The sequence below is a fragment of the Cucumis melo genome, chromosome 12, assembly GCF_025177605.1.
Source record: "Cucumis melo cultivar AY chromosome 12, USDA_Cmelo_AY_1.0, whole genome shotgun sequence".
In the NCBI taxonomy this organism is placed as follows: domain Eukaryota; kingdom Viridiplantae; phylum Streptophyta; class Magnoliopsida; order Cucurbitales; family Cucurbitaceae; genus Cucumis; species Cucumis melo.
Genome location: NC_066868.1, coordinates 25,487,701 through 25,499,942, shown reverse-complemented (window position 1 = coordinate 25,499,942; position 12,242 = coordinate 25,487,701). Strand labels below are relative to the sequence as shown.

Here is a 12,242-nt window from a genome sequence, read left to right as displayed (position 1 = left end):
TGCACATTTTTGACACCTCTCCTCCTATTTCTTTTCTTTATCATCCTTTTTCTTTTCCCAACCTTTTTCTTTTTCTCCCAAGAGAAAGAAAAACTTCTAGAGTTATCTTGATTTCAAAGACTTTAATTTTCTTGTTTTCTTTAGTACTATATATCTTTTACCGTCTATATACACCAATTGTGCTTTACTTTACTTCTATTTTTTTTTCTCTTTTTATTTTAACTTTATTTGTTTAAAAATTATAATAATTAAATAGCACTATTTCAATTTTAAATTTAGAGTTCAATTCTTGAAACCTTTTTATGGTATTTTCTTGACACTCAAGGGGTCTTCAATCTAAATAGTAATATTAGAGTGGGAGGGTGGTTACCACTTCTAGTGAGAATCTTTCTTTATTTAACTTTCTTGTATTGATGTTGAGATCTATTGTCTTGAGCTATTTATTTATTTTATTGTGTGTATGTGTCTAGTTGATAGTAGGAAAAGTTGGTTGTGGGTTGTAGTCCACTATTTATTATTGTGGATTTTCTTGGACTATTATGTAGTTTTTTATTCTCACACATGAGGAAGGCTTTTTTAGGAAAAAAAAAAAAAACATTAATGTGTTGTTGTGTTTGATGTTCGATTATTATTATTGTTTCTACTTAGGGTTAAGTTTGTTATATTCCACCACTTTTGTTTAATGCTTAATTGTGATCTGTTTAGCCTGCGAAAGAAAAATTATTTAAGTTGTATAAGATAGCTTTAATATTTATATGTGAGTGTCATTTTTATAAATTATCGATGGATAGTTAAATGTACCTAATTTAATGACTTAAAAGTTGTTTAAAAAACAAAAATAATGAAAACAAAAAGGACTCAATATATCTTAATCTAATATGGATGTAGCCTAGTCTTACTTGCTTCATTGGGGGAGGAGGTTGGGTTGGATTCAGAGAGATAACCTTCATTCATGAGCGGTTGCAAGTACATCTATCGTAAATAAGGTGATGAAGGTTTTGGAAAGATATAAGACAATGATTGAAGGTATGAACGAGATTATATTGATTGCCTATAGCATGACCAAAATCCTTTGATAGAAGTCCAATCGGATTTGTTTGAGGCTTTTAGAATGTTAGAAGCTTTTGGATACTCATCTCTTGGAGGTTTTTTTTTGTTAAGAAGATCAATGTCTCACTAACAATATAGATATTTCTTACCTCCAAAGTCAAGATATCTTTCCATTGGATGTACTTTTCCTTATTTCTACTAAAAAAAACCGTAATTGGCATATACATTTGAGCACAATTAAGAGAGCAAAGTTTTGAGCTAAGGATCTCTTGATTTTCAACATATATCAATATTATTTGAACTAATTAAATTCTCGTTAGCGAGAGTGTAATTGATCTATCTGTATTTTGGCCATCATCAAATGTGATAGGAATCTTGTCAATTGTCATAAAAGCAGTGAAATAACGAACACAATTATTATTATTATGGATTAAAAGATAGAAAAAGTGAAGCAAAATGATAGCAGAAGTAGCCCTATGATAAGAATAAAGTGACCTTAATGTTTGTGGAAAAAACAAATTTTGGATTTTAAATTAACCCGCAATAGAAGGGGTGATTTTCTTTATCTGGTGAAATTTTGGTAACTTTGAGATTTGAATTAAAGAAGTCAAATTGCATAAATATAACAATCTCAACTTTAAAAGTATTTGTACAACAATTCTTTTCCATACATAACAAAAGTTAGATAGGGTATCCAAAGTTTCACTTTAGTTTCAAAGATTTAATATTAAAATAAATTTAATCGTACAATTGTGTGTTTGATGATCAAAAAATTTATAATTCATTTTGTTCGTATACATTTAATTTCATTCCGTATTAATCCATATACTTTAAATTAATTTTAAATTTAGTTCTCCTTATTTTCAATAATTCTTAAATTCAAGAATTCAAAATTAATGGTTATTTTTATTCAGATGGATTAAATGATAATTACAAATTTCTTACGTGTAAATATAATTTTAAATTATTAATAAAGTGAATGCTAAAAGAGATGAAACTTGTTTTATAAAAAAGTGCGTCTCAACAACAAATTAGTATAGGACAATGGTATAAGGTTTTAATAACACTAAAATTTAGTAAAGGTTTAAATATTGACCGGTGCGTTTATAAATGTAACAAGAGAGTGTTTATAAACATTAACCCAGACACACACTTTATAGAAACTACATTTTATTTCACACACAGCTAACAAAATTCTCTAAATAGAATAAAAAATTTTATAAGCATGATTTAGACTAAAACCATGAGTGAAGTCTAATTAAACTATAAAAACTTAACCATAATTCATAGAGTCATGAAAACTAGATTTAAAATTGAAACTAAAATCACAAAAATTCTCCAACCTTAGATTGAGATGTATTATTGTTCCTCTAGAGATCAAAAAGCCCAAATTTCCATATGGTATTAAAAGAGTCACCAAATAGATAAAAATTGTAATTGAGTAGAGATATAAGATAAGATCATGCATGAGTGTGCAAGAAAGACGAGAGTTTTTTTTTTTTTTTTTTTTTTATAATAAAAATGGAAATGAGGAGTCTAATAGGAAAGAGAAGAACAAGAACAAAAATCGAGGGGTTGGGAATTAAATGAAATCAACAAAAAATTAAGAGAGAGTGATGATAATTTTTGGTTGGTTTTCTACTTTCTACTCCCAATGAAAAGGAAGAGTAGAAGGGGATTGATTTCCAGGATTGTCGGAAGAAATTCCAAAGATCCCGGAGAAATTAAGAACTCCATGAGGATGATGATGATGATGGTGATGGTGATGATGGTGATGAGTGTCATTTGAAATCTGAACAGAAGAAGAAGAAGTATCGGAAGAATTGTCGAAAGCATTTTGATGGGTAGTACTTAATGGATGGAGCAAAGAAATGGCGGCGTTACGTTGCTGTTGCTGTTGTTGTTGTGGCTGATGATCACTCTGAATCTGTGTCTGTGGTGATGACAGAAGAGAGAGAGCACAATCTGATTCATTAATCCCAATTCTGAATCTGTCGTATATCATCTTGTTCCTTTCGCTGCCGCCTCCTCCGCCGTGCAAAAGCCCTAACGGGGGCGAGGCTTTGTAGTTGTTGATGTTGTTGGTTTGGTCGGATGTTTCTACAAATATGCTCTGCTGTTTTTCCAAGAAATTTAGTTGTGGGTTCCGGTTGTGGTGGACGCCGGGATCCGTTGCGTTGTCGCTGCCTCCGGACGACCACCCGTGGCTACTCACGGTGGTTGATGGAAACACTTGAGAGCTCGTAAATGGCAACAACGGGGGTCCTAATATTTTTTTTAAATAATATATTAGACTAATTGATTATTTTTTAAGTTGATAATGAATGAATTGAGGTAAATGTTGGTATGTCGGACACAATTATTTAATTTTGAGTAATTACAATATGGATTATCATCCATAAACTTTGACCATTAAGAACCATTTGACAAATTAGTCAATGGGAAGACTTTACCAAAGTTCATAAATTAAACAAAGATCTCATTTTCTTCGAATTTCATATGGTTCACATGTTTTGCAATTGGTTGAATGCATAAGAGAATGTTTGACTATAACTTTGATGTTAAAATTTTATCTGGAGGGATAACATCTTTTAGAAAAAAATGTTAAATTTGTAGCACGTTTTAAATTTTAAGGATAAAGTTTTGGAAAAATTATCCATATTTTGACTGTGACTTCATGAAATTAAAAAACTTTACACTTATAATTCATAAAAATTTCAGAAATTTAGAGATGAAAACTGATTTTTTCTAAAGTAGTGAAAGGGTAGAAGTAGAAGGTTTTATAAGAAAAAAAAATTCTAACCTTGATGATAGGAGAAAGGACCGGCAGCAGATCGAGGCAAGAGGTCAGTCTGAGGCTTCCTCCGTCGCCGGTTATGGCCATCGAGCCGTTTCCGACAGCTTCTCTTTCCTTCGTCAAATTCCTCAAGTGAATGAAACCTATAGGAAGAAGAAGAAGAAGAAGAAGAAGAAAGGAAAAACAGAGCATTGCAAAACAGAGCAGATGGGAATTCAATAATGCTTACAGCTTTAAGATACCAAAATTGGGTAAAAAATTTCAACTAGTTTTGGAACTTTCAATTGTATACTTATCTCAACTTTTTATGCGAAAACTTTCTCATGAAAAGACTAAAATTCCAGAGCCAAAACGTTCTGGAAAAATACTTTTAACCATACAGAAAGAGGACAAATTTCTTCAAATAAAAACACCAACAGTTCCCATTTCCATCCAAAAAGCAAAATCAAAGCTCCCCATTTTGTAGCAAAGCATGTAAAAATGTTCCTTGAAGCTGCTACTTTTCTTCAAGAATAAAATAATGGGTAATCCTCAAAAGTTGTTGACAGAGAACAGAACAGAACAGATCAGTCATACCATGATTAGCAAAAGAAGAAAAAGGACCAAACAAGAAAAAGAAATCTAAGACCCAAAGTTTTATACCTACTACACTGCTGGCAAAATCTCTGTTTCAAGCCAGCAATTGTAACTTGAGGAGTCTTTGAATGGAGCTCACAAACTTTATGGCGTCTATGGTAATCTCTACAGTTGCTTAGATCTGAATTGCATCCATCTACAAGACAAGAAACTGGTTGAGTGTTACCATTATGAGTTCCTCTGGCTCTCTTTGATGATCCTGAGGTTGATGATGCCATTTCCTACAAGAAAATTTTGACTCAAAGTTACTATCCCATGAAGCTACAAGATCTATACACCAACCCCATGTACTTGAAATTTCGAGAGCCAACCGAAAAAAAATTGCTTACTTTGAAAGGAGTTGGATGTTGGCCTTCCAAGAAGATTGGAACTTAGAGAGAGTGAGAGAGGAGGGGAAGAGGAAAATTAAATAAAAAGAAAAGGAGAGAGAGAGTTAGTGAATGAATGAATGGTAAGAGATTGTTCCCCAAACTAGTGCAACAGAAGTGGATTGGGTTTGTTCTTTCCAGTTCATTCACTGACATAGATTCCATTAAAATCCAATAAAGTAGATTGTGAAGGAGGCAAAAGAAAAGTCCTAGAAAGCATTTAAGAAATAAAATAAAAGGAAGGAACTTGTTGGTTAAGACTTAAACAAAATTCACATGCTATAGCTAAAATATATACCTATTAGTAAGATGTCATTCTTGGTCTGGTTTAAAGCATTCAAGAGAAGAAAGAGAAAAGAGAACTTAGAGAGAGATGGAAGGTCAAGGCTTCAGGGGTAGGAGCTTTGAGAAAGCTAAGATGATTATAAAAGATAAATGAAGATGGGGCTGTTGCTTTCAACTTTTTAACAAGGATGTGTGTGTAAGTATATGAAAATAACAAAGTACAATGGGATTGAATGCTAGGTTAACTTAAGACAAACTAATTGACACTCTCTTTTTGTTTCACATTCTATAGCATGCCTAACCCTTTCACCACCATCTATTACTTGTGAACTTTTAATTCATTGATGAAAATCATGCATCTTCTCTCAATTTCACAAACTTGTCGATACAAAACCTCTACACAAATTTAAATAGAGATATTGTGGAACTTGTACTTCAATAGACTAATTAGAACACATTTCCGTAAACTATATGATAGTGTCGAAAGAGTTCGAAACCCTCCTCTCGTCCATAACCACCTAACAAATCAAAATGATTGGTGCAACGTGTGTTTATCGTTATCGTAGACCCCTTCGTGGATTTGACTTCCAACCTACTTTTCTTAGTTTGCTCTCTCTTTCCAAGTTGGTTTGTAAGAAAGTTTCTCATATCGAAGTGATACGTCCTACTAAGCCTATCACACTTTGATGGACTTGACCTTAAGGTCTCATAATAGAGCTATTTATAGTGTCCTTCTTATAGTTACATATAGTTACATACAACTTTGATTATGTCAAGGTGTAGTTCATGGCATTCAATCGACACTAGATCAGGCACAATTCAATATATGTACTACACCAGCTCGATTGGTCAGCCCAAAACTCATGCTTTAATTTTCTCCATACTGCATTCGATTTCCTTTGATTTTGTATCGGTTCACAGAGCTCTTGCGTAGCAAAAAAAAAAAAAAAAAAAGAAAAGAAAACTAATGAAATTAAATTAAAGAATTGGTTTAAGTACTTTTGGAATAGACTACTAGGCAGCCATCATTATTACTATTGTTTATGTTCTCATTTCAACTTTTTCATAGACAACTCTACTATATTTCCAAAAGAATATACATATTTCTTCAATAATGATGTTGCACCCTTTAATTAATTTAATAAACAGATTTAGATTTGTGGATACAATACATTATTATAAAAAAATTAAAAAAAAAAAAAAGTTGAGGAATTGTTTGTTTGTTTTCATTATTATTATTTATTATTTATTTGTGGTCCTTAGATGCTAGTAATACAAGATCTTTGGAAGTCCATACTTTTGGCTTAAGATTTTTGGAGCTTTTAATGTCAAACACACAATCCAACCACTTGTAAAACATCAAGACACAGACACCCAACCATGAATAGAATAACCATAACAGAGGGAAAAAGCAAAATACATGTTTTTAATTCCACAATTTTAATATAATATATGTGAATTACAAATGGAACGAATTTTTCTTTTCGACACATTTGGAAATTCAGTACCAATAATGTCTAAATATCTTTTTTCTTTTTTTAAAGAAAAAAACAAATATACAAAATTACAAAATTTGTACATTTTGTTGATTACTAATATTTGATTTGGGATGTGTATTTATCTAATATGTCTAATAGCTCAATCATTTTAAAACTTTATCTTTTAAAATATTTGACATTTTTACATATACTCATTATTATTGAAAATTAAAGAGCGTGTTAAAAACAATATATATATATTATATATATATACATTTTTAATCGATAAATTTCAAAGTATTACACTTTCACTACTAAATTATGAGTTTAAACCTCATTTAGTTTTTAGATTTTAAAATATTTTATTTTCAAACACGAATTATTTAGTTTTTGCTTTCATTTGATTCATATAGATCTTTGCCTTGTTCTCTTTTTTACTAAATCCACACTTTTCAATTAATAAACTGAAAGATAACAATAAAAACAACCAAAGTGATCATCGAAACAATCAAAAGGTAAAAGTATATCACACTATAAAACAAAACTCAAAACTTGGGAAAGACTATAAACAAAATATAAATTAAACTTAAAAATTACGTAAAGAAAAAAAAAATATAAACACAACGAAATCTAAAAATGGAATAGAAGGTATACTCAAAAATGCAAAAATACAGGAAAAAAAGAAAAAAGAAAAAAAAGGGATTGATGTATTAAACTAAGTATGTTATTAATTAAAGTAAAATATAAGAAAAAATATTATAGTAATGAGTGGGGATGGGGGCATCGGCCTCCCCCATAGATTATTATGTCGACCCACAAAATCTTCTTTTGTGGTCCGAGGAGAGATTGAGTGGGGTTTTTCTTTTCTTTTCTTTCCTTTTTCTTTTCAACACCTCAAAATTCATTCCACAATTTTACCCCTTTCTTCTTCTTCTTCTTCTTCTTCTTCTTCTTCTTCTTCTTCTTCCTTTCTCTTTTCTGACACTTTCTTTCGCCACACATGACCCTGCCCTATGGCAGATTCTGTAATTAACCCTCATTGTCGAGGCTACTTTTGCAATTTCCGTCCATTATTTTTTTTTATTTCTTTTATCTACTTCACTTATCTCTTTCCGCCAATGAGAGGGAGGCCCAGGTGCCACGTGTCCCCCCATTTAATACATCCTTTTTTTTTTTTTTTTCCTTTCTTTCTACTAAATTACTTTGCCCACTTCTCATTTATGTCCTTCAAACAATTTGGTTAAATTATTAATTGATTGCTCCTTCCTATGCTTACGTTAGGTTCTTCCGATTTCTTCTTTTGGGTTTAGTTTCTATTCTATATATAGTCTTCACATAAATTGGTGATGTGTTATAATTAATTAAAATTGTGTGCGTTTGTTGCATGCATACATTTTTAGGGTTTCAAGAGATCATTATGGTACGATATTTAATTGATTAATTTAATTATAATATTTAACTTAACCATAGCATACCAATTAATTGGTGTACTAAACTAAAATGAATTAAGTCCAAGGAAACTTTTCCAACCATATAAAAATAAAAACAAGAATCAAACACAAGTTAGCTAGGTCAATTTGATATTGACCTTAAAATTATTATAAGGAAATTAAATGATTAAACTTTTATGCGCTTGTATCGTGAATTAATATTAGATTATATTGAACTTCAAAAAGTATTTTCAATAAGCTCTTTTTTTTTTTCTTTTTCGATGGAGTATTCAAAAGTATTCCAATCTAATCTTTGAAGTATATTTCATTATTTATAGATTCAATGGACCAAAAATAATCAATTGCTCAAGAATTGATCGATACAAAATTCAAATTTTAGAAACTTACAAGAAGACAAGAAAGCTTTAGAAGAACCCACCAACTAATTAAATATTAGTTAAAGTACAAATTTAATATTTCAATTTCATTTCAAAGTCGTGTCTATTAGACTATGTAGAAAATGTTTAAGCACTATCTAGTAAGTTATATAGCAAAATCTAATTTTTTTAATTAAGGGATCAATTAATCAATTTTTTTAAAAACATATTTAAACATAAAAATGAGAGGTTAGAGATATGTTAGAAATTGAAAATATAGAGAAGGGTGAAAGATTAGGTAGGAGATCAAGAGAAGTATATATACATATATATATATATATACATATACATATTATATAAATAAGGGAGGGGAAAGGTGAAGAAAATAGTGTAGCACAAAAAAGAAGGGAATTTATTGAGGTAAAGGACCTCATGTTGTTGCAGCTTTCTTTGTTATGGACATAAAATTAAAAGCTGACAGGCTATGGATATTAAAATATTAAATGTTTAAATATTTACTATGAAAAAAAAAACATGTTTTAGATGATTTCAAAATGAATCATGCTCTATCACATATCATAGCGGTAAATACTAATAAACTTCTATCTGCAGTAGATAAAAATGAATAGAAACACATAATAGTATATATCGATGATAAAATCTAAACACTATTTCAAAACTCTCAATTTATTGTCGTATTTATTATAGTTTTTAAGTGAATGAACGTAAATCATCTTTTACTATTTGACATTCATCATTTTTTTTACTCTTTGCTACGGTGTTTATTATTTTCTTATCAAATTAAAATAGTCTACACATTAAACACATACTATTATAACTCAAACTAAAAAATTTACACTTCAAACACAAACTATTCTAATTAAACTATAACAACTCACTCTTTCCTCTAAACACCCCTAAAATTTTGTTATATTTTACAAATATATTCAATAACTTATCGTTTATAATAATTTTCCTGAAAATTTAAATTATTATACATTTAGTTTCAATTTTATCTTTTAAGTTTTAAATAATTGCAATTTTACTTGGTTTTTGTTTCAATTTCGTCTTACATTTCAAGATTTACATGGTTTATTTCTGATTTTTCATTAAATATATAGTTCATGCACTTAGTACAAATATTGATTAATTAATTTTAAAAAAACTATTATTAATTAAAATTTATTTTTAAGTTAATTAACAAACTGTTTACACGAGATTTTCAGAGAAATTTGATCCGTTGAGTTAAACTTGTGTTGATATTGTATTTATGTTGATTTGATGTGATGTGGTTAGATCTTTAGAATTTGATCATTTGATTCTCTCTCAACTATATATTTTTGCTTGATTTGAGGAAACGGAACAAGTGATGTTCTCGAAGTTGGAGCATTAGAAGAAAACTCGCATCTTCAAAGAAATTTCAATCTTCAAGGGTGATCGACTTCACGGCTTAAGGAGTTAGGGAGTCTTCTCTACACTTTGAGTAAAAAAAATTTCAAGCTTACAAATGAAGAGAACTCCTTTTATTTATTTATATAGTTCTCTAGTGGGTCTTTTATGGACTTGGGTCTAGTTAATCCATGACTCAACCACATGGGTTTAGATCATATTTAACCTAAATTAAGTTTTTTTTTTTTGGCTCAATTGAATTTTAGTCCAAGTAAAAAATATTTAATTAAACCAACATAATTAATTTGATCTAATTGTCATATCAAAGATATGTGTCATCATTGGAATTAACCAATTTATATCTTTCATTTTAATTTGATATACATGTTAATTGATAATTAATTTTAAATATAATCATTTTAGTAAATGACGTGACAAGTTCCAAAATTTCTTATCAAATAAATGTCAAACAATGGAAATTAAAATAGTATATGATGAAAAAAAAATAAAAAGTAAGCTAAAGGAACCAAATTGAAATTGAGAAGATAAAAAAAAGTTAAAAATTTTGCAACATAGATAGAAAGATTAAACTTGATGGGAGTAAATTGAGTAAAATAATAACAATAATAATAATGGTTGGAAAAAGTAGGAGGGAGATGTGGCACGTGTGGCGTGGGGGAGGAGCGTGTGGGGGTGGGGGGGGGGGGGGGGGGGGGATGAAGTGGCCACGCAATTGGTTGTGAGGGTGTCACCAATTCCTTAACCCCGTACGAAAGAAACATGCACACTTGTCGGCAAAATAAATGGTGTTATGTATTTATTGTTTTTTTTGGGAGTAGGAGAGAAAGGAGTATTGATTGATGGAGTTGTTGTCATGTGGGTGACTGACACTTAAAAACACACCTCTTCATCCATTGACTCATTTATAGCGACAACCTTTTTCTTATTCTACGCTTTTTGTTTCTTTCCTTTTCTTTTTACCCTTTCTTTCTCCTTTTTCCCTTTTATTGTAAATGTATATCACCCCCATAAATTTGAGTATTACTATGATTCACACCCGACGCTTAATTCATTTTACTATCACTCTTCTTTTTAGCATCAATATTACCTTTGTCGCTTACCATCAATTCTACATAACACTAACTCTCTAACTTTTACCTATTCATACTTCTCTTACTTTAATACTATCACAATCATACCTATATGCAAACGACTAAAATACCCGTTACTATAACGTGGACAAAAAAAAATGGTCTTTGATTATACGTGTTTTCGTAGAGTGATTTTAAATTTGATAAAAATAATATTTGTTATTTTAAAACTACTTCTAAATATGCATTCTAAAATAATTAATATGTTTATGCGTGTATTATTTGTTTTAAAATGTATGTTTAATTCTCATTTTTGCGTTTAATTATGGAATACAATACAATATTACAAAGAAATATTGAAATCGGAAACGAACAATTTTGCCGTCTTCTATCTTTTTTCTCTAAGAAGATTCAATTGTGTTGTAATCTCTTTTGACCACTTGGTGTGATTTTTGGGGTGAAATGATTTATTTTGGAATGATTTTGAGTTGATTTTAGAATAAAATCGAGTGAAATATTATAACAAATTAGAGATTGATTCTATGAAATAAAAGTTAGTGATTTTGATTGATACACTTATCGTTTTAAAGATCTTACTTCATTATTAGTTTATATCTTCAATTAAGCTAATAAATTTTGCTTAGTTTCTATTTGGTTATTATAGTTACCATTATTTATCATCTTTAAATTTGATTAACCGTACTTACCACTAACCTACTTATTCACTTAATTTTTGCTTTGCAACAAAACAATTGTTGCAGTCATTTATGGTTAGATATGAAATTATGTTTCTATTTCGAGCACTATTATGTTTAAGAAATTAGTCCGTATTGATCGAAATAAAGTGACGTTGGATGGGGCACAAATTAAGTTACATAACTTTTATAAGAAAAATTCAATTTTCACACACATATATATATCTATATCGTTCCTCTCTCATCATCAATGTGCACGTTAAAGACATTGTACAATGGCTCAGTTATGTTAGTGAGCGAGTTTTTGGTTGTCATAGCTAGATATGTGAGTTTTTTTTTTCTTTTACAGTCGAGTAAGGTCTTCACTCAACCATGTGGGTTTAGCTTTTGAACTCTTTTAAGATCGATGTACAAACTTAATGAACATAAATTTACTAAACCAACGATGACAATGCTTTACGAAGTAATTTGGCTGAAATATTTAGACTATGAAGTCAAAATTTCTAGAGCTATGGCTAGAAATTCAAATAGAATCTTTAATACAATAAGGATCCAATATCAAAACAATGCCAAACTTTAAGTACTAAGTGGTAAATTTGCCCAATCTACCATCAATGATAAGACATTATTGTTATTGTTGCACTTC

The 12,242-nt window shown here is 29.8% G+C and overlaps 1 protein-coding gene across 3 annotated transcripts; it reads right to left on the bottom strand.

Moving 5' to 3' along the window:
- Positions 1–2,454: 2,454 nt before the first annotated feature.
- On the bottom strand, positions 2,455–5,267 carry LOC103484534 (squamosa promoter-binding-like protein 13A). Of its 3 annotated transcripts, XM_008441660.3 has the most exons (5): positions 5,150–5,257; positions 4,813–4,853; positions 4,490–4,704; positions 3,854–3,990; positions 2,455–3,315 (listed from the first exon to the last, which is right to left on the bottom strand). In XM_008441660.3, exons 3-5 carry the CDS (start codon positions 4,699–4,701, stop codon positions 2,696–2,698), a joined length of 969 nt encoding a protein of 322 aa, XP_008439882.1. In that variant the 5' UTR covers positions 4,702–4,704; positions 4,813–4,853; positions 5,150–5,257; the 3' UTR covers positions 2,455–2,695. The 3 variants fall into 3 exon arrangements, with proteins under 3 accessions (XP_008439882.1, XP_050936063.1, XP_050936062.1); XM_051080106.1 differs by lacking the exon at positions 4,813–4,853 and having other exon boundaries at positions 5,150–5,267; XM_051080105.1 differs by lacking the exon at positions 5,150–5,257 and having other exon boundaries at positions 4,813–5,128.
- Positions 5,268–12,242: the final 6,975 nt, after the last annotated feature.

What these genes read in the sequence shown, in the direction of transcription:
- LOC103484534 (XM_051080106.1), bottom strand. Translation starts at nt 4,701, where the DNA reads ATGGCATCATCAACCTCAGGATCATCAAAGAGAGCCAGAGGAACTCAT. An exon ending in TTTTGCCAGCAGTGTAGTAG is followed by an intron (nt 3,991 to 4,489) that starts GTATAAAACTTT and finishes TTCTTCCTATAG; the next exon opens with GTTTCATTCACTTGAGGAAT. An exon ending in TCCTTTCTCCTATCATCAAG is followed by an intron (nt 3,316 to 3,853) that starts GTTAGAATTTTT and finishes AAAAAATATTAG; the next exon opens with GACCCCCGTTGTTGCCATTT.